Below are 23,181 nucleotides of genomic sequence, written 5' to 3' on the forward strand. Positions count from 1 at the left end.
CAGTGTGATATCGTCCACGGTTTTGAGTACGTCTGTGGTATACAAATCTTTATTATGGGAACGTACTGAAGCTGGAATTTCCCTCCTGATGCTTTGGATAGTACCAAGGAAACGTATTTAGTTATTTTTTAGTTCCCTTGCAAGGTGTAGAGACGTAAAAAAGTTGTCACGCATTACATGCAATCCCGAGTGTACGAAGGGTTTCACAAGTTGTAGAACTACATGTTCAAAAAGAGAGATGTTTGTTGCCCTTTTTTCATCTTTTCCTAGATATGGAAAACTATTTACAATATATTTGTTTTTCACTTCAACAAGCATCTAAAATTTGACGCCATATTTGTCCAGCTTGCTACCCATGAACTGAATAAACGGACAGCGAGATTTCATAGGAAAGAGCTGCTCATCAATAGTGCAATAAGTATCGTGATTGTAGCACCTTTGGGAATTTTCAATGAACTGATACCAAATATCAGAAAATAAGCAAAATCTATCAGTTTTAAGTCTTTCGCTTCTAGTAGATTTGAGATCAAATCTTTTAAATCTCATTATTTCTTCAAACCTATTTCTGGGCATGACAATCCGAAAGAAGCTGCAGCCCAAGTTTTCAGACCAGAGACACTTTACACTTACGCCATTCATCCCCATTGCTCCACGGAAATACAACAAGGCAATAAATGCATCAAGCTCATCTAGAGAAATCAACCAGTTAGGATCATCTAAAACTCGACGGGCCTCAGCTTCTGTACGCTTTTTTATATTTCGCAGCATGGTATCAGTTACAATGCACTTGCACAAGTATTATCCACATTACGCGTTGCGTGTGACGTGGGTCCTGGTTTGGTACGAACTATATTATGTTTTTGTAATCTTCCGCATGTCTTGTTGTTTACATCCAATACCGTCCATACAGTCTGATCCGGAGCCACTTCACTACCACTAATTTGAGTAGAATTCCCTTGTTCAGATTCTTCACTTGAATCACAATCAGTATATTCGACATCTACGTCAGAACTACTGGAGACATCTTCTTTGTCAAGGTCTGTAACATCTTGGTTTTCAGTCCAGCTGTCACTGCCTTCATCACCAGAAACACTATCGTCAATATCCTGCAACTGTGCTAGAATCTCTGCCCCTGTAAGTCGTTTACTCCCTGCAGACCCCATAATTTACAAACACTAAAACACCTTGCTTCAAAACAACCACAATGGCTGTTCACAATTTTTTCAGGGACATCTATAATACACCTTCATAAAAAGGTATCTACAAGAATCGAAAAAGTCGTGTTTTTTTATCCAGGGTTAAAAAATAGGCAGGTGTCAAAATGACCCCTCTGGTAGCTTTAGGTAAATCATCATTTTTAAAGAAAACCAATAATAATTTAAATCTGATATTTAGGGTGTAATCACAATGATTAGAGAGAAGAAAAGTGACGCCACCTGTTGAGCATATTTTAATTAATGTTCAAATTAAAGAATGATGAATGACGTTGAGGGGTCAAAATGACCCACCCCTTTGGTATTTCGTGTGTTATGTGGCAACAAACTTATTTTATGTAAATGAAAGAAAAATAGAAACTTGGTCAATCTGCATATATTATGTACAAACATTAATTCATATACAAAAATATTTTTATTTCCATTACTAGCAAATTAAATGTCTATTATCACTACAGTAATATATATATTGTCCATGACATAGTAATTTCATCTTACTCATAGTCAGTGAATTCTGTCATATCTGGTTCCCAAAAACCTGAAAGAAAAGATATGAAGTCAGCAAGGGAGTAATGTGAAAGCAATTACTCAGGCTTATTACAAGAAAACAGAGCTTAAAAACCCATTAATTGAAAATTAAAAATAAAAGTAGAAACACATGTTTATATCAGTCTAATCTTGGTAAGCACAAAAAACCATCCAATATCTATGACCTTTCTACGTTTTGAATATTTTTACAAAATTCTCTGATTTTTCAATGACCTTTTTCACTCCTAAGCTGATTCTTCAGGTCAGAGGGATCCCTGAATGATAGCGATAAAGTGGAAATACATCAACTTTATGCACAGATTAGTTACCGGTACTTATTATATATTAATTAAGATATAATAGAAATAAAACAACAATGCAGGCATGCAAGTATAACAAAAACAGAAGTCTGACAACTTCAAATTTTCCGGCAATTTCTACATAACATGGAAAAAATTGGTTTACCGGTGATAAACCAGATAACATGGGAGAATACGCCACTGATCAATCTTCATGGTCCCAATAAAACCATATTTTATAAAAGTGTTATCCTGCATTTTAAGATTTCTCCATTCTTTTAAACTGAAAAAAGTAAAATCAAGGTTCTACTGTATCAGAAATGAGTTTTAACATATCTAATTATAAGTTACCACATATCTTTACACCACAACAAACTTGAAGGGGTAGAAAAGTTATGTTAAATTACAAATACAGAAAAAACAAAACCATAAAAACATCGAACATAAAAATGTGTAAAAACACACACACTGTAGTTCAAAAGAACCACTATAGTAGAATGAAAGTGTAATTGTTATATTTTTGCATTTATTGATATATTATGAAAGTTTACACTATTTGGATCATTTCTGAAAAATCCTGAAGTTGGCAGGTGCCACCGTTCCAGAGATATATCAAATTAAAAATATCCAATATGGCAGGCTCTTTTGAAGATGGCAGCCATCAGCACGCAAATGGTGATTGGCTACTCGACTGAACATGTCTTAAGTGGGATAACAAGTGATTCTACCAAATCTCATGCTTTTATCAAAAAGTCAATGATTCCGGACTTAACCGCCGCTTTGTGATAAAGACGCACTTTTTTTGGTGCTGTCCTCCATTTGGAGACACATTTTATGGCGCATCTTTCATTAAGATATATTAAAACTGATATTGTTTTAAAGCTTATATATTAGGCTACAACTTTCATTCGAAACAATTTTTTGTCATTTAATTTGTTCAAAAGTTACAAGGCAAAAACTTCAGAAAGTACTAGAAAAAAATCACTTTTTGAAGATTATTTTTTAAAATATGGCAAAACCACCAACATTATCGAAAAATTAAACAGAATCTTTTTTGTAGCCCATCTAATGGGGACCAAGACTAAAAAAAGATTACCTGCCTACGGCCATTGGTTACGAAGATATAGGTCAATAACTGAGTCTGCGAAATTGATGTTTGTGGGGGCGCTGGGGATGGGGGGGAGGACCGTGAGGAGGGGCTGGGAATTTTGGGATTTTGCACTACTAATAGTGTTTTAACAACTGACCAAAATTCAGCTGTTACGGAATTATTCCCGACATGAAACCTTTATTGACAGGGCTAAAAACCACTGGTGCAAAAGTCACCGCAGAATTGAACACACACTTGACTGAACCAGCTTCTACCAAAATCATCCATCAAGTACTTCATAGCGTAAACATTCATGGCAGGATTCCTATACCGAAACCCTTTGATCATTAGCACAAATGCAAAAAGCAGGTTGACTGGTGACACCAGTGCAAATCGTGGACATTAGATGACCCGAATTATGTTATGTTCTCGGATGAATAGCTGCAAGTCCACCTTCACTGTTTTTCCGACATCTGGAAGAGTTTACATGTGAGGAAGTCCATCCGAAGCATACCAACCAAACTGCTTAGTTCCACGAGTGAAACATGGGGGTGGATCCGTTATGGTGTGGTGTCATTCTGGAGAACCATCTGTACCCTATGGTGCAAATTTTGTTCCCTGATGGTGGTGCAGTGTACCAGGATGATAACGTACCGATGCACACTGCTAAACAGGTCACATAGTGGTTAGATAAGCAAGAACATGAGGTTGACCATTTGCAATGGCCCGCCCAGTCGACGGACCTCAACATTATTGAGCCCTTATGGGGTATTTTGGAGGATCACGTGTGGCGACATTTCCCTCCACCAGCAACATGACATGAATTCATCGTTGTGCTTCAGGAAGAATAGCTGCAAATCCCTCTCACTACTGTGCAGGACCTCTATCGGTCCTTCCCCAGACGTGTTGCTGCTGTACTGGCAGCTAAAGACGGCCCAATACCATACTAATAAAGGTTAGTGTCTGTGTTCCAGTTTCAATGTCCACTACCTGTATATAATATACATGTTTTCAACCGCTAATCAACTGAATATTTACTAAACACTGTCGAAAATAAAAGAAGAAAAAATTGTTTTATCAGTCTCTAATCCTGGTGAGCATGAAAACCATCCAATATCTGACTTTACTACATTTTGAATGTTTTTACAAAATTCTCCGATTTTTCAACTATTTCACTCCCAAGCTGATTTTCCAGGTTAGAGGGATCCCTGAATGATAGCAATGAAGTGGATATGCATTAACTATATGCACAGGTGAGTAACTAGTCCACTATGCTTTCACTTGTTCCAGGCAAAATGGAAAATTTGTTCAGCAATGCCTTAGTCTGTAGGTTCCAAACAAAGGGTTTCAACTAGGATCAAGCCGAAGAGCACCTTCAACTGATACCCATTTCAATGCTGATACTCTTACTGATTCCCACTGATATTGATAACGATGCTTGAAAATTGTAACAATTAAAATTTGTTCAAAATATTTACTAACATTAGTGGGTGAGTATTCCATTCCAATTATAAGTCCCAAGTTACCAGATTTCAGCTTCAAAATAAGCAAGAATTACAACAGAATTTTGGTGTAAAATACATGGAAACTGAATTTTTATAAAATATAAAAAATTAGGCTCCGCAAAATTGGCACATGGTATTTCTGCAGACCCCGAAAAAGACTAAAACTCCAGAAAAGTATTAGTCCATATCGGAAAATAAAACTCAAGCAATCATTTCAGATACCAACACCTCTGGTACAGGCTGATACTAAACTTTGTTCTATTAATTTCAGTGGCCACTGCCACCATCCTCGTTGGAACTTGTTGTACTGTTGCTTGGCATGCTTCTATTGTTCTTAGTTCTCCGGCTGCCGCTAGGTGTGCTGTTGCCAACTATTTGTCTACGTCCGCATCGTCTGCTATTTCCCGATGTGGTGTGCCTGTCCGCTATCAATGTTTAGCTCATGTGGGAAGTGCATTATGGCATGTGTTTCCTTGATTTTGGTGTCTACAGTGTATGGGCAGTGTACTTGACTTATTCCTTTTGGATTTTATGGCTATTGTATTTGAAGTGTTTAACAAGACCAGTAGTAGGTTGGTCTTTTTTCTGCATCTGTTAGGTGTTGTTGGATTCTTTCATTGACACATCTGATGGACCTGCCGATGTAATGTGCCTTGCACTCGCGCTCTGTGTTGTATACAACTGGGTTATCAAGGGAGAGAGGAAGTACCGTTTGTGTTCGTTTAGTTTATCAGCTTTTTTGGCATTGGGGTTGTGTGCTACTTTGATGTCATATGGGAGAAGGGCTTTTGATATGTGGTTGGATGTGGAGGGATGGTAGGGGAAGGAAAACCACTTATATTTGCAGTTGGAGGTTGATTTCTGCAGTAAAGCAGAAATACAGGTCATGCACCCCACCCAGCCAGAATCAACCTCCAACGGCAAATATAAGTGGCTTGCCTTCCCCTAAAATCCCACCACATCCAACCAATTATCGAAAGCCTTTATCTTCTATGACATCAAAGTAATGCAAAAACCCAATGCCAAAATAGCTGATAAACTAAACAAACACAAATGGTACTTATTCTCCCCCTTGATAACCCAGGTATATACAACATAGAGTACGAGTGCAAGGCACATTACATCTGAGGATCCATCACATCTGTCAACAAAGGAATCCAACAACACATAACAGATGCAAAGAAAGACCAACCAACTACTGGTTTTGCTAAACACTTCAAATACAATAGCCATAAAATCCAAAAGGAATAAGTCAAGTACACCGGCCACACACTCGTAGACACCAAAATCAAGGAAACACATGCCATAATGCACTTCCCACATGAGCTAAACATTGTGCTAAACAGGCACAACACACTTGGATTCCCCTACTACAACAGTTAACACTGGGAAATTGGAGACAACACGGACGTAGTTGAACAGTTGACAACAGCACACTTAGCAGCAGCCGGAGAACCAAGAACAATAGAAGCATGCCAAGCAACAGTACAAGTTCCAATGAGGATGTTGGCAGTGGGCACTGAAATTAATAGAAAAAAATAAATAAACCAAGCAGTTTCGTGGATAAAGTGAGTACTGGTTTCTTTGTATTTATATGAGGGTCACTATTTATATCTTCAGCCTAACAATGAAAAAACAGGAATTTGGCATTGAAAACTGCTTTATTGTTTTTCGAAGTATTCTCCTTTATGGTCAATACACTTTTGCATTCGTTCGAACCATTTGTCAAAGCAGTTTTTCCAATCTTCTTGAGACACCTCCATAATATGGTTTTTGAACGCATCAACGGCGTCTTCCGCCGACGAAAATCGTTGTCCACGCAATTTATTCTTGACATTCAGGAACAAGAAGAAGTCATTGGGTGCCAAATCAGGACTGTACAACAAATGACCCATCAATTCGATTTTTTGACTGTTCATAAAGTCGGTTGTTAGACAAGATGTGTGACAGCTGGCATTGTCTTGATGAAGAATGATCCGACGGCGTTTGTTTGTTTTCCGTATTTGACCGAAGACCTCTGGCAAACAAATTGTTGTGTACCATTCAGAGTTGACCGTTCTACCGTTCCTCTAAAGGCACAGTTGCCACATGACCAGTTTTCCCGAAAAAACAGGCAACCATTTGTTTCAATGTGCTTCGAGCGCGAACAACTTTTGTTGGATTGGGTTCATCTTGAAACACCCATACAGTCGACTGCTGTTTACGTTCCGGCTCATATGCATATATCCATGATTCATCACCTGTTACAATCTTATATACGTCTTTTGAAGCACCACGATTGTATTTATTGAGCATTTGTTTGCACCAATTGACGCGAGCGTCTTTTTGAGTTTTTGTCAAATTGTGTGGGATCCAACGAGAACATACCTTTCTCACAGCTAAATGATCATGTAATATTTTATATATGCTGGTGGAACTAATGCCTATGGTTGCCTCAATCTCACAGTATGTCACATGACGATCTTGCAGTATTAGGTTTTGCACAGCATCAATCTTTTCTTGAACAACAACTGATTTTGGACGACCTTCGCGAATCTCGTCGGTGAGCGAATGGCGGCCACGATTAAATTCGTTATACCAGCGTTTCACAGTGGCAAAGGATGGGGCTTCATCGCCAAATGTGGAAGTAAGTTGATCGATGCACTCTTGTCTTGATAATCCACGTCGAAAATCGTACAAAATCATCGCATGAAAATGTTCACGAGTTAATTCCATTTTATTGTTGTCGCGCAATCTCCAAGGCAACATAAAGAACACAAATGAAGCTAGTGACAAAACATTTGAAGTACGTTATGGTCAATAATGCCAGACGATTCCGTGCAAATGTCAAATCGCGCCTAACTTCAATCAGTGTTGCCAAGGCTCAAAATATAAATAGTGACCCTCGTATACTATCACTTCTCTTAATATCCCAATATGAACAATTACCTTTTGGAGTCTGTGCTCTCACTGGATACTTGTCTCTGTGACGAGAACATTGGTTCATCCTCTCTTTCAGTTGAGTGTCAGAAAGTCCATGCCCTGCTACTTTGTAGTACTATCAAAAAATAAAAAAATGTTAATGCGGCATGATAATAAACATAAAATCTACTACATCGTCATAAAGAATGGAAGTTCCACAAGAGCTCTACAAAGCTGATACAGTGGATCTATTTTATGTTTTTCCGGGAACTTAGGTGAAAAAACTTAAAATGTAAAAAATGGTATGATCCAGGAATATTTTATTGAATTTTGCTCCTTTGGGACCATGTAATGGTGGAAAATTAAAATCTGGGAACGTAAAACCGAGGTTTCACTGTACTGGCTTTCCAAGTCATGCTACTTAGTAATTTATCACTCTTTAGAATAAAATCCCACATGCATGTGCATTTTTGAGGAGGCAAAAGAGAAAGAGAGAATATTAGAAAATGGAAAGAAAAGGACAAAAAGGTATTTAAATTCATAGCATGAACATGATTGAATTCATTTCTACACAAATATATAATACTTCCGTGTGTCTTTTTTGAAATGCAGAAAGTTATTTGAAATATATCTGAATGACTTTCAAGGTGTACTGACCTCATGAAATGCCATTCCGCCACCACCGGACGTGTTCTAGTGGACCACCAACATTGTGGACTATCGCCCTACATCGAAATTTCCATTGTAGCAAACTATGTTGCATAATGGGCATGAGAACTCTAATCCCATTCCTCTCTGCAGATTTTTCAAAGATAAGGAGGGTGCGTGGACAGCGATGTTTCAGATGTTATTTCAAGAGTCCGAATGCACAGAAATCCATAGGACTGGTATTGGGGCTTTTCACTGGAATGTGCTGAAATGGGATAACATGGATCCTTGCTTCCTGTTCTATCTCCTGATAAAAGCAGAGGAATGTTCGTGCAGCATGGCTTTCTTGTCCATATGAATGTGCACCTGTTGAGTGGTACTCTCCATACAAACGAGGGATGTCTGTACAGAAGATGTGATGCTATGTCCTGATGGCTTGATGTGTTGGGAGAATCCTGATTATGGAATTTGCTCCTTTTTTTATGCATGATGATTCATGTTGTCACTGTCAATGAAAATTATCATGAGTTCTGGCATAATGAAAATACCAAAATTCATCATGGTCATTTCCCTTTCTGGCCACAGTGTGATGTAAGACAGGTTTCAACCTTTCAAAGCATTATTATAGGTTAGGGTAGTCTTTTGTAGGAGACTGTTTTGCTTCAGTACACATTTTTGAAAAATTTCCTTTACAAAATTATACTCTCTTTCAGATTTCCTAATATATCAGCCATTGTACATCATCATAGTCTCACATCATGTCATGTTCATTAGAGTACTGCAGCGAGAGGTTTTTGATCAAGCACCCAATAGTTTGCACAGTTTGCATAGCATATTGAATTAAAAGCTCTTAGCTTGCCATGGCATCACAAGCAAGTAATGCAAAACCAGGCAAAACAAGCACCACACAATCGAAGCCAGATAGTACCACGTATAACCATCACTTGCTGTGGTAGTTCTGACTAAATTCAAATTGTGTAAATCATACAATGAATTTTTGTATGTTAAAAAAGAAAGAAAAATGTAATATTATGCTGTTTTGATGCTAAGCAAAAGGTTGTTAAAAACAAACGAATATAGATAACAAGATTGTTTTTGTGTTGTTTGAATCACAGTAAATTGAACATAAGTTAACGTGTCTTTTTAGTGCAAAATAATAAGTGTATATACTAGAAAACGGGGCTGTGGTTTAGAACTATATACATTACTGTTGCGTTAAAAATTTTCTGTGAAGTGGAGGAATGATTAACTGAGCATAATGTAAAATGCCCAAGCCTCTATGGCACTAGCATAGTGGGCCCTCAAATATGGACCGTGAAGTAAAAGATGCATTTAAATTGAAACATAAGTGAGCATTGTCTTCAGTTCCATGTTAAAATGTAGTTTAGTATATCTTACCAATACACAGAAATAGAATCAGGAAGTGTGCCAGAAGGGTGGATAAACAAAATGACGAAGGAGACTGTAATCACTTACCACAAAAAAATAGTTTTTATATTTTGTGGAATTTGTACTGCATTTTCACCAAAGAAAAGATGCACTAGAGCAGAGGCACAAAATACTAATGCTGGCGTTGGTACAGTATTGCCAGAGAAAGATAACAGCTTGCACAAATAGATGTACTTTTACCAGTGTTTACTGCATGGTGGGTGAGGTTCGTGAAGGGAGGGTAAAATGATTATTGGGTGGCTAGGTTGAGTCCAGGGTGGGGGGTATGGGGGCGTGCATGCCTGATATATAGGTAGGTTCTTTCCCAACACCTGCAGGAAGATGTGTCTGGGGTGGGGGGGGAGGAAATAGATGGCAACACGGAACAGTTATTAAAAGGTGGTGTTATGGCTGTTGGTATGGGTGGTGACAGTGAAGTCGGAGGAGGTAGGTGGAAGAACGATGGTTATTAATTATGAAGTTCAAGGGGGTGGAGGTTTCACCCAGGTTGAGGTTACCGCAGATTTGGCAGGTGAGGGTGTATATGAGGTTGGAAGACTGGCAGGTGCCCTTGGGGTGAAGGGTGAACTCACCAGCAGTGGTAGGGATCTGGAGGATGGGAGAAGTGATGATGAATATGGGACAGGTCTTGCATCTGGGTTTGTTGCACCTGTGGGCTGGGGGAGTGGTGTGAGAAGGGTTGGTGTATTCTGGACCAAGATGTTCTCGAGGTTGGGGGGGGGGGGGCAGCAGAATGCGACCCAGGTTTGTCCTAAAAGATATCTCCGATGTTAGGATCACTGTGAAGCATGGGAAGGAGGGAGTGGAGGGTATGTTTTATTTTCATAAGATCAGGGTGGTATTGGGTGATCAGAGCTGGAGAGTTGGTTTTAGGTTATTTGGTGTGGGTGTGGGAGTTGGCTCTGGATATTTGTTTGTTGATGAGGGTGGAGTGATATATGAAAATGAAATAGATGATTGTGGGCTGAAGCTACCTAGGCAGACATTTTATACATACAGAAATATTTCTACAATTATTGCACATTAAAGTGATGTTCAAATGTCCTACTTCAATTGTAATGACTATTTGATTGTGGTTATTTAGCGTTGGCTGTCTGCCTCTTTGGAGTAATCACAACGATAAGAATGAGTGACGACATGATGAAATTTATGAAGGGACACTCGCAAAGAACACTAATCACCAGACTGGGATTCGAACCGGAACCTCTGCCATCGTAGTGCACTGTGAACCACTCTGCCAAGGAGGTCGGCCAACATGATGTTCGATTGTATGCTATTACTGTGTAATTGTTTCACACAATATGATTATCCTCTTTCATAGAGAAGTGATATACAGATATTTGCTGCACTGCGATATGATGTTCTGAATTGCTTAGCCAGGTCTGTCAGAACGTATGTGTATCCAGAGTTCTATTTTACAGTCCGTAGATATTACATATATGTAATAGTAATGTACAGACTTATTATCTAGAATTGAATTGTATCAGTTTTAGATTGACAGTGCTGTTTATTAGGTGCTGTAATATGGAATGACATTGCATATGGCAATAAAACCTGCAAATCATTCTACTACAAGTGTGGGAGAACTCAAAATTATTATGGGTGAGCAAAACTGGTTCCATGCAAGAATCTAGTGTGCATCAAAGGAAACAACCAAAGTGTTTTGATATTTTCATAATACCAGAATGCACTGTGGTAATTTTCAATAACAGCCTCAAAATTTCACATAATGGCAATTTTTATTGTGCTAGAACATGTTGTGACAGCAGGATTAAAATCTTTGCATTGTGGTTGCTTCTATAAAGGAACGACTCCTTCTTTTCTGTTGATTGAATGTCTTCAATCTCCGCGTTTAACTAACATATGTATAAATTTGGAAAAAGAAATTGCCCAAAATATTACAGTGGAACCTTGATTTCATATTTCTGAATTTTACATTTTCCCACACATTTCATCTCACAAAAAATATATATATTTCTGGATGTTACATTTTCCTCCATCAAGTATTTTAGTATCAACAATTAGAAACAACAATTCCGCACTGTGGCCACGTAGTCTAAGGAGCAAGCTTTGGGCTCCGGCTACAGGACATGTTCAGGTTCAAGTCTCCTGGGGGAAGCATAACAACTTTTCAGCCTGTGTATGGGACCGGTGGTTACCCACTATTGTGACGAAATTGGGTAGCTACAAATGAGAAGCGTAACCTGGTCATAGAAAACCTACAATGACGACTGGGGGTTCGTCGTACTGACCACATGTCATCTCGTAACTGGTTAGATGATCTCCCACCTCTGGTGGAAGCGAGGCTGGCAGTCAGTAGATAGGCACTGGCCCTCTCGGGGTATTACACCATGGGTTATTACTTGAAACAACATCCAATAGAGGTTCCACTGTAATTCTAAACAGACCGACAGACTGTGTCTTTCAAAAGTAGTACTCTAGTCATTCTTCCCTCCTCTTCATTCAATGATTGAAACAAAATATTCACAAATATTTACACTACAACATACACTTGAGTTTTTCCATTAATTCTTTTCTTTAAAAAATACATCTATATCAAGAAAAGCATATACCTCCATGCATCTGTCACAATCCCAACCTTCCAATTTCATACGTTCACTTTTCTTCCTTAATGCATCTCGTCTGTACTTGTAATCAGGACTTGTTTTGTCTTTCTCTGGTAGCCTGTAATTAAGAAGAAGTAATCACTAAACAGAAGTCTTATTGAAAAAAAGTTAGCGATAATTTGAAGTTCAATCAGGGATCAAGCGCATTTTGTTCCAACATTCTACCACAAAGTTACCAAGCCAACCTTTCTTCTAATTAGTGAAATTTGGGATGAAGCCACAGATTTAACATTAATCCTCTATGTGCGAGTATACTATTCTAGTAAACACCGAGTTTGACTGTTAAAAATAGTTTCACTTTGTTTAACCCTGTGTTTCTTATTATACAGCATATGTCAGTATCTGAGAATATTGGCTCAACGTAATCAATGATCCAGCTCCAGCGGTATTTAAAATTTAAGAATATTACTTATTGTGATAAAAACAAAAGTGCATCGAACCTAAACATATAAATAAAATAGCTTTTAACCCTAGCTTGCTACCTGTGCCGTATGAGAAACTTTTTTAACTGAGGGGGGCTCACAGACACACACTTTTATTTATTACTACAATTCAATCAACCATTTTGTTATTGAATCACTGGTTTCTTTGTTGTTTAAGTAGGTGCAGTTACATATTAATTATAATAACAACAAAAATTACCATCATTAATAAAAACAATTACCAATTGTTGCATGGGTGTCACACACACATTTTGTCATTCAATAAACCTAAAAAAAAATATTAATTTTGTATCAATGCTCTTTTGTTTATGTAGGTGCAGTTATATATTAATTGAAGGGCTCGGGTGTAAAACATGGTGACATTTTGGTCATTTTGGAGAATTACAATGTGCATTGTGTAGTCCATCGTAAATGGAGACAAATCGTACTCGAAGTGTTTCGTTTCATCAACAGATGACAGAGCTAGATGTGTTGAAAGTTATGGTATCTACCAGTGGTTTCATGTAAAGTATGGTAAGTACAGGGTTCCCACGCAAACTCCAAATCCATTTTCCCTGAGATTTCCCTGAGTTCTCCAGAATCCTCATATTTTTTCCAGAGTATTGAATTCACAGTAAATGACTACTATAATTTTACAATGGCCTCCTCCATTTCCCCTCATAGCCATACCATCCTCACTTTCTTTATTACTGTTGCTTTCTGTTGCAAATAACAAAACTAGTTCAATAATAAAATAAAATTACACTTCTCGGCATGTAGTAATTAAGAACAAAGATGACCAGTTTTCCAGAACTTTAAACAACTCTGAAACAATTTCTAACACATCTGATATAGAACATTGAAATATTTTCACACTTTTCATAGATGTTTATAAATAGATACAATATCAATTAATCTGTAATGCGTACAATAATAGTTAAGACAAACAAATTATTGGATTTTTAAAACATAAAAATGAAGTGACAATTATTAGTACCGATGTAAAAAGGAATAATAAGTTACTGAGACTGAAATATAAAACAAGAAATGTACTTAATGTCTGATTAAGAAACTTTACTTCTCAGAAGCCTCAAGTTTTTTTAATTGTTCTGCAATAGCCTTTGCTTCTTCTTGCATCTTTTGTTGTTTGGCTTGTAAAGCATGGATCTCACTTGCTTTACGTTTCATTTCTTTCCTTTTGTCTTCTTTGTGATCACATTTCTTTCGCATCTTCTGCAATGCTTCTTTGTATCTAATATGTGCACCTTTAACACTCTGGATCATACCTTTGCTTACTTCTACATTTGACACTCCTCCTACCACTTTCACTGCATCATAAACTTGCCGAAAAATAGGCACAACAGACTCTTGTTTCAAGTTTTCTATTAAAACCTGCTTCTTTACAGAAAACCCACTTTCCACATATGCATTGTCATGTGATAAAATCAAAACCAACTTAACAGTGCTCCATAACTCAGAGAAGTCATCCTTGCCCTTCATGACACCTGTAAAATAAAAAAATCTAGTGCATCAGTTTTGACTGAAAAGTTAAAAAACTTCTCTTTCAATTCCTTTTCACTACTGTCATTGACATTGTGCAACAATATCTTAAACTGGTGAATTACTTTATCACCAGTTACAGCCTTCATTCTCTTTCTCCTGAGAAGTTCCTGTATCAGGTCTTCCACGCGCTGAGCACATCGCTTTGGAAACTGAGTCATTTGCTTCGGAACTAAACAACTAGCGGCTCTCACCAACCTGAACTTTAAGAGAATTTGTAAAATATGGTGCTAATCCATACAAAATTAAATATGACACTTTCGTAGGACCAAGTGTAAACTGCTCAGCAATCTTGCTATCTTTAAACATCTTGTTCAAAATGTCTCCTAAGCCTGCCTGAAAATTAAAGGAACAATGGCCCATGACCATTTTTAGAGTTCACATAATTTCTGCTGCTCTTACATCTTCATTTACAACAAACTTTCCAAAGTAGATTTTGGTTCACTTGGTGAAGGAACTGAAAGTGTTGACTCTTCTAACTCACTTTTTACTGCAGCACTAGGTTTATTTTGGCCATCAAACTTTGTGCTTGGTAGGAAATAATTTTTCACAGATCGATGCAACTGAGTTTCAGTATTTCTTCTGTGTGCAGCACTTTTTGAATGACTTACTGTAGCTTAACGTCCCATGTTACTAAGTTCAAACTTTTTTACAAGTTTTACACTTTGCTTGTGTCAGACTGTCCTTTACATCCTCTAGCCACTTAGACCACTCTGGGTTGACACCTGGATCAATCCACCGGGGATTAAAACTAGTGTGAAAAGTAGACATACTTTTCCTGAGCCTTTAAATACTAACTCTACAAATATCCTGCAAGAAAAACATGCTTTAGATTTGGTAATATTATGAGTGACAGTGATAATGACAGGAACAAACTAACTCTCTAGCCTTCTTAAACCCGAAGGTTCTTGGCTGCAGCAACACAGGCCTTCCATCTGTCCCTATCTTGAGCAAGATCTATATACTCTTTTCCATCCCTACCGATTTCCTTTAGGTCCATCTCAACGTTGTCCCTCCATCATTAGGAACAAAACAAGCCTAATCTAAGATGAAGAAGTGAGGAATGCTAGTACGTAATGGTACGTTAGTGACAGTTGCAAGTGCAAGAATAAGTATACACCATTCGACTGCCTTCACCTCATGATAATCAATTTCTGCCATATCTGTTGAGAAAACTATTTCACTACATGATATTAATGTAGATCTGCTGGTCCTACAAGTAATTCCATTTTACACATATGTGAGCTATTGAGGCATGAAAAAATTCACATGTCATGTCATGACTATAACAATAGTTGAACATGATCAAAAACTTAAAATATCAACAAGTATTTATGAATAGTACATAATTCATATATGGCACTAGTAAGTAAATATTTAAAATTCTGTTCTAAATGCAGTAAATACACAATCAACAATACTGTACACAAAAGATGGCAGAAAATAAATATTTCCCTAAACAGGACACTCCATTTTTTTACTATTTTGTAAAAAAAGAAGGAAGAAAAAACTTAAAACTACTCCCTAATAAGGGAAATCTGATGAACACTGGTTAACTTTAGACATCAGGTCATCTTTATTATGCGTTTTCCACATCTTCAAATATATTTTACATCATGTAAAAGATCAAAATCGGTTAATTAAATTTTAAAAAGCGCCAGCCCTGGAATCACATTTAAAAACAAGAAACAGACAAACAAATACATATGAGTTCCTTGCTGAAAGAGAAATGCTACAACAACTTGGATTATCCACAGACAGGAGCATATTATATTCCCTCAGTTTTGCTTCATTGGGAACCATTAATCAATTACAAGATTTTCCCTGAGATTTGCATTTTTTTCAAATTCCCTGAGATTTCCAGGTTTTCCAGATGTGTGGGAACCCTGTAAGTAGCAAAGTAGGCGGCAAAACGGCTGTTACTGAATTGCAACGTGTCTCAGAAAGTTCACGAGTATTGAGGCAACAGCAAAGATGAGAACGAGTTAGAAAGTGTATACGATTCCCATAATGACCCCGAATATGTACCACTGACTAAGAATGAGGAGAATGAAGATTGATAATCAGAAATGCGAGTAAAAGTGTGCATGGCCATGTACATTATATTTCATGTAAAACATGGTATCTACTGTAGATACCATTGTTTACATGCAGCAGTGCTCATAATGGCAGTTTCAAATTAAATTTTATTCTCGTACCTGGATGTGAACTGCGATCTAGTAGAGAAGCCCATACTTTTCTTCTACTAGATATAAATAACTGTAATCATAGAAATTCGTTTGATTTTTAATTGGGTATGTGCATTTAAGGCTGCTTTAAGATATCATGCTTTACAAGCAACGTCAAAAATGTATTACACTTTAGGAATATGTAATTTGATCTGAATCCAATTATTTGGAACAGTTTAATTTTTTTATAAAATATTTCTTTCATATATCTGTATTTTAAAAGTTATAATATTTTTATGGTGGACCTAATAACGTATATGTAATTTAAATAACTTTCGTATTTATGATGTGTGTGACTTTGATGAGAGCAAATTATTTTATTGTTGATATTGCAAATATGTCTTCTTCTTGGTTCGAAATTATAACTATTTTAATCCATCAGTGAAAACTATTAAAAACTTAAGCCCTGTGTACATCTGAAATCATTCTTTACAATCATATCAAGTTAAAGAAGAATACAAGAGAAAGTTACAAGGTCATAATTGTTTGTGTCTTCATTGATTTGCTTTATTTTACTTCGCGTCTTGTGTCTAGAGTTGGAAGTGGTGGGAAAAAAACCCAATTTTCTTGGGGGAAAAAACGGAATTTTTTTCTGTGGCTTTTTTTGGCTTTTTTCACAATAGTGTCTCAAATCAATGGAAACACAGGAGTTGGCAGTATTTTTCCTCTTCCATGGTTTTCGTTTATCTCCCTACTGTAAAACAGACACTCATTTCTAAATATAAAATACAATTTACAATATGAAATTCGTAGCTAGACAAAAACAGTGTTTTCAAGAAAGCTGGCTTTTTTTTAATAAGAAGTTCTTTCCGAGTGGTAACTTCATATTTCGGTAGGCTAACAAATATATGTAGGTAGTATAAGCATATTCACATAACTAGAGTCGTTTTCACGTTCAGAAGAGACAACGGCGCTTATGGAGAAACCGCACAGTGTTGCCAATACGGCGCTAGCTCATGTCGCCGGGAAATGATGACCTTCTTTCACAATGAAGGTGTTACGTATTTTGTATATATAATGATAATTATATGTAATTATTAACATTAATATTATACTGTGAACGTTGCAGTTACCCTTTTTACTATGATCCATTGCGATCACTACACACGCGAGTGTAATGCACGAATATGACACTTCAGAAATCACTTAAAAAAGTAAAAATCACTGAGAGCTCACACAACTGAAAACACTTTTTCGGGAGAGGGAAAAAGTCTAAACAGACCAAAGCAGATCTCTCTCACTCAAGTAAGGGGACCCTGGCACATGGGTTAGATTCAAGTTGCAACCCAAACAAACAAATGAGTTATGGCCCACGTGAACTGATAAGACGTGAATGACTCAAGCAAGGCATGTCATATTTCTATCTTGAAGCCCCATATTTTGTCACGTGTTGGAAAGCCTTTCAAAGGTTAATATGGTGTCTATGAATTTATGTGTACGTTGGAAACTGAAAGGTGATCTTCATTTCAGTATTAATGTCGACAGTAATGTAAACGAAAACAACGTGTATTTGCGACAACACTAATGTTGATCACAACAGCAGCATTGGAAATAATTGTCAATTATTAAATTTAAGTAATTTCAATTCTATTATAACAAACTGCATGAAGTTCATATTTTTACTGAATGGAAATAAAATAACAACTGGAAAACTTTGTGGTGATAGCCGGAATGCTGCGGTGAGTCGGCTCAAGATGGCCAGACAACGTCTCCTTACTTCGCGCGCGGTTCGGGTTAAAAAGAAACTCCAAATGCATGGAAGTAATATTTCTGGGAACCTTTGAGTGGTTATAAAAAATAATTTCATTATTTTCTCCACAACTTTGTCGCTGGAAGTTTTTACTTGGAATTACAGAACAAAAAATGGCCAGCGACGACATTTTCTACTGCACGAATATAAAAAATCTCCACATACTTTATTTGAATATTTTTTAATGCAAATATGCTTTAAAGTATTGATAAATTCTGAGTACCACCGTCACCTATGACAATTAAAAAACAGTGTCAATTTTTTTCATAATGAAAGCTTCAATTTTACGGCATGTTTCAACGTTAGGAATGAAAACAATGTAAAAATTGTGTTTTCACAGAAAATTTGCGTTTTTAATTTATCTAAAATTATGTAAGCAAGTTACCATTTTTTTGTGTTCACCATCGTATTCTCTACAAAATTTCCTGCAAAACTGCAGGTACCGATTTTACTTAAGCTAAATTTGTAAATCCAGAAATTTGACAACAGCGCGCTCGTATTTCCCATAAGAAAAGCATTGCCCATAAGAGCCCATTGTGTCTTCTGAACGTGAAAACGACTCTAGAGTAGTTTTGTATGTGTTTTTAATAGAGCCTAATAGTATGATATGATTTTCCATGCTTTAAATTGTTATACGAACACGTACATGAAGCAAAAAAGAAAATACTGCTCTACCTTTTGAAAATCTAGTATCAAATCTCTTTATATTAAATTTTGTGTTCAGTAATATTTATTTGTACTCTGGCTTTCCAGTACATCATGTATAATTTGGTTAAATGGCCACTAAACCTGGTCTCGGAGCAACTAGTGATGTATTTTGGATGCTTGTTGCAGTGGTTCTCGACCTTTGTGAGACCACACCTGAGTAAATTTATTTCTTACAAGTCGATGCCCTGATCCCAACAATTTCACTCATAAATACATGTCTGAACTTTAAAGTTTATATGGAAATTAACATGCAATCTTAATTAATATTAATGTATCAAGTATGGCATAATGAGAGTTCAGATATGTATAGACTTGCTGTTAAAATTAGTTTTAAATTTGTCGTCAACCCCTGGGTGCAACGGAACTTTTGCGGCCCGCCGGTTGAAAAACACTGGCACTAAAACTGAAGTAGAAGCAAATAAGACTGGCCGCAAATGGGAAAAAAAATCTATAAAATAAATCTGGAGTGGACCTACAGTTTGAAATGAGATTCGGAGCACTCTACCTCCACTGAGGATTGAACCTCAGACCCCTTCTTATTACAGGCAACAGCATTACTTTATCAGACTCCAGAGGCCCATTCATGGTTATAAAAGGAACATTCTATCAAAAAGCAGGCCTTTTCCATCAATAGTACTTGCAATTGTTTTCTGCGATTTACAGGCCAAATGAAATCTTAATCTCTGATGAAGTTGCTAACAATCTTGTTAAGGATAGAGAATATTCAGACTGAAGCAACACATGACAGTGCAAGGGGGGGGGGGGGAGGGGGTCACATTGAAGTGACAAGTGACATGGGCACCTTTAGTCTATAAGTAAAGCATCCACCACGCATGCACAAACAAGACTGAGGCAACATGATGCGTGCCATTGAAGGAGCTTTCAGACTGAAGTCGCAGATGACAAGTGACACAGACTTCTTCAGTATAAAGCAAAACATTCACCGTGCACGATGCATGCCATTGAGAAAACAGTATAGTCTGAGCAACATGCAAGTGACATGTTAAGTTCATTGTCGTTTCAATTCAAAAGGTTGAATGGATTACTGCTTCCAAGCGACACGTCACTTGTTGTTTCGGTCTGAAAGTTCCCTGAGAAAATGGTACAGTCCAAGTGACAAGCAACACTTGCAGCTTATGTTCCTTCAGCTCAAAAGGTTGCATTTACTCCTAAGGGTTGGTTTCCAAGAGCCATGTGTCCCTTCCATCTCAAAACTCCGTTAAACAGGATATATATACACACATTCACGTAATACGTATACTTCTGCATGTGTGTTGGCTACAGTAAAGATATTTAATTGTCCCGAAACATAGAATATTTTGATTCTAACATTTGTTTCATATTTTATGACATCAACATTTAAATTGAGACACAAACATGTAAAAGCCTGTTTTAAGTCAATTTCATGGTCAGATGTGCTCATTAGGACTTCACGTTTAATTTTAACCCTATTAGCTTACCCATGCCGTACGAGAAACATACATACCGGGGGGGGGTCTCATAGACCACAATTTGTTTTATCACTAAATTTTCAAGAAACCATTTTGTAATTGAATGACTGCTTCCTTTGCTGATTATATATGTGCAGTTGTTTATTAATTATAATAATTACAAAAATTACTATCATTAATAAAAAATAATAACAAATTATTTCACCTCTCACATCGAATTTTATCATTCACTAAAACTGAGACTATCCATAATAATTTGTATTAGCCTTTTTTTTAGTTTGCAGAAGTGCAGTTGTTTATTAGATATTATTAAATATGATAATTACAATAATTACTATCATAACCAACCAATTGTACACTGTCACTGGCATTAGTGCCTTGAACGAGACACATTCAAAGATGGCGCCTGATATACCCACCAAGTGCATTTTGCCTCTTATTTACATTAAGTACATTTATGTTTTTATAAACAAAAGTAATAAAGGAAAATTTTCTGAACATCCTAGGAAACTAATGTAATTTATTTTCAAACAGGTGTAAAATATAAATAATAGAGGTTTTGTGCCTGCAAGGCCCTCCTGGTAAGTTAGGGTTAAAATTGTATCTGAACCACTATGTAATATGTGTCCACTGGGATTGGCCAATATCTGCCTCTTGACTGCTACATCATGTAAATTTATTTTAGCTTATTTAAAATATGTCACTACAAACCTGTAAACTCGTAACAGTAACTTCAAGTGAAATAGGTTAGCTGTAATTGGTAAAAAGCCAAAAAAGCCAAAATTTCCATTTTTTCCCCAAAAAAGCCGGATTTTTATTGGAAAAAAACAATCCCTTCAAAAAAGCTGGCTTTTTTGCAACTCTACTTGTGTCACTTTTGGCTTATTTGCGAAGATGGAGATGAGTGATGATATGATGAATAAACACACAAAAACATCCATGCCCAGGCCAGGATGCGAACCTGGGATCCCTGGCATCGTAGTGCAATTTCCTAAACACTCCGACACGGGGACCGGTAATTGTTATCTTGAAGATAAGAGATTTAAACTAGGGATGACCTTTTCGAAAATGAAATTTTTAGACTTTTTGTTTTTCGAAAAATAATAATTTGATTTTCGAAATTTTTTCGTACTTCGACGTCTGATTTTCAAAAAAAAATATTTTTAGATTTTCAATTTTCGAACAAAATAGGTCATCCCTATTTTATGTATAAATTGCTTATTGAATCACAAAAATCTAATATTGCCATTGTATGCAATTTGTATAGTCTACGTAACAGCTTTGTATCAAGAGTGGCTTGTGAATCGCATTCTGCTTGGCATGCTGAGGTAATAAAAAGAGCCTCTGTGTGTGTGAAGTAGATATGTGAAGCGCTGTAAAACAGCTCATATATAAACATTTTTTTTACGAATATATATCTCCATATAGATATAAGGAAGTTACTTTTAATCACAAGCAGTCAGAACTTATTTTTTTAATACTTAGGTCTACCTAATGAAACGATGAAATGTACTTTTCTAATAATGTTCATTTCAGTCATAGACATAGGAAAGCAAAAACTTGTTACAAGTAGCTCAGGTTATTGTTTACTGAATAAAATTATTATTATTAAAGGCTTTCATTTTTGTATTACAAATTGTTATGGTTGCTATAAAAAGTCTAATGTCAAAATATTATTATTGAATTTGATAATATCGTTGCATCTAAAGCATGGTAACTTCAACAATTCCATGAACAACCCTCAAGCTAATGGCATGTAGCACCACCGAAAAAAATAATTCGGATGAAATATCATGTTTGTATGATAGTAAACATACAAGCGAATCATATTTGCTGTAAATAATTTAGAAATTTATTGCAATTTGTAAATTAGATATTTTTGAAACATCAACTAACAATATCTCGAAACCTGCATTTTGTCACTTACCATGTTCTACACCCGAGCCCTTCAATTATAATAATTACAAAAAATAACATTATTATTAACCAATTCAACACTTGTCACTGGGATGAGTGTCATGAAGAGCACACATCTAAAAGGGTTCCTGATAGGCCCATAAAGTGAATTTTGCCTCCTATGTACGTTATACCTTTATGTTTTTATGAACACAAGTAATACAGGAACTTTGGGAACAACCTAGGGAACAATGTCATTTATTTTCATTTTTTAAATAAAAATATTCAGTTGAAAAATCGAAAAACAAGAGGTGGCGGACCTTGCAGCCCCCTCCACCCTTGGGTAATCTAGGGGGAATAATGTAATGACTACCTAAACAAAATGAAGAATATTGTAGAGTATATTTTTGCTATATCCCTGGGCTATTAGGTGTTTCATTGCATGTGGATTCTTCTATTCCTGTTCGCAAAGCCATCCCAAAATGAAACTTACACAAAACAGAGATGGCATTTAACTGTATAACACACTGTTATTAATTAATTAAACATAACCCCCCTTTTTTTAGATACTCAAGGTCAAAGGTCATATCATTTGACCTTTAAATTATTATTTTTTTATAAAACTATTCTCCCTTAGCTTCAAAGTAAGCCCAAGATGAAAGTTAGTTACACCATAATTAGAAGAAAAGTTATGAATAATAATATGTTACATTTTTATGTTGGGAGACTAAGCAATAAGTGGTTCTGTATTTTGTCATCTGTTAAAGTGAACATTCCATAGACCAGAGCTAGTGATTAGGAATATTGGATTGTAATGTAATTGGTTGTTGCTCAAGATATAATGTTTTGCAGAAAAGAAAAATCAATTAGTATTATATTTATAAGAACTTAAAAAATCTGATATT

At 36.4% G+C, this 23,181-nt stretch overlaps 1 protein-coding gene across 1 annotated transcript in view; it reads right to left on the bottom strand.

Annotated features, from left to right (window-relative positions):
- Window positions 1-1,570: 1,570 nt before the first annotated feature.
- The window catches only part of CtIP (CTBP-interacting protein), an 86,333-nt gene continuing 64,722 nt past the window's right edge, over window positions 1,571-23,181 (bottom strand). The window contains exons 6-8 of the mRNA XM_083121634.1: window positions 12,208-12,319; window positions 7,565-7,673; window positions 1,571-1,752 (exon numbers count right to left, since the gene is read on the bottom strand). Coding sequence (XP_082977760.1) covers window positions 1,709-1,752; window positions 7,565-7,673; window positions 12,208-12,319 — 265 coding nt within the window. The 3' untranslated portion in view covers window positions 1,571-1,708. The remainder of the gene's footprint in view (window positions 1,753-7,564; window positions 7,674-12,207; window positions 12,320-23,181) is intronic.

This window comes from Lepisma saccharinum, chromosome 4 (assembly GCF_977018435.1).
Source record: "Lepisma saccharinum chromosome 4, izLepSacc3.1, whole genome shotgun sequence".
In the NCBI taxonomy this organism is placed as follows: domain Eukaryota; kingdom Metazoa; phylum Arthropoda; class Insecta; order Zygentoma; family Lepismatidae; genus Lepisma; species Lepisma saccharinum.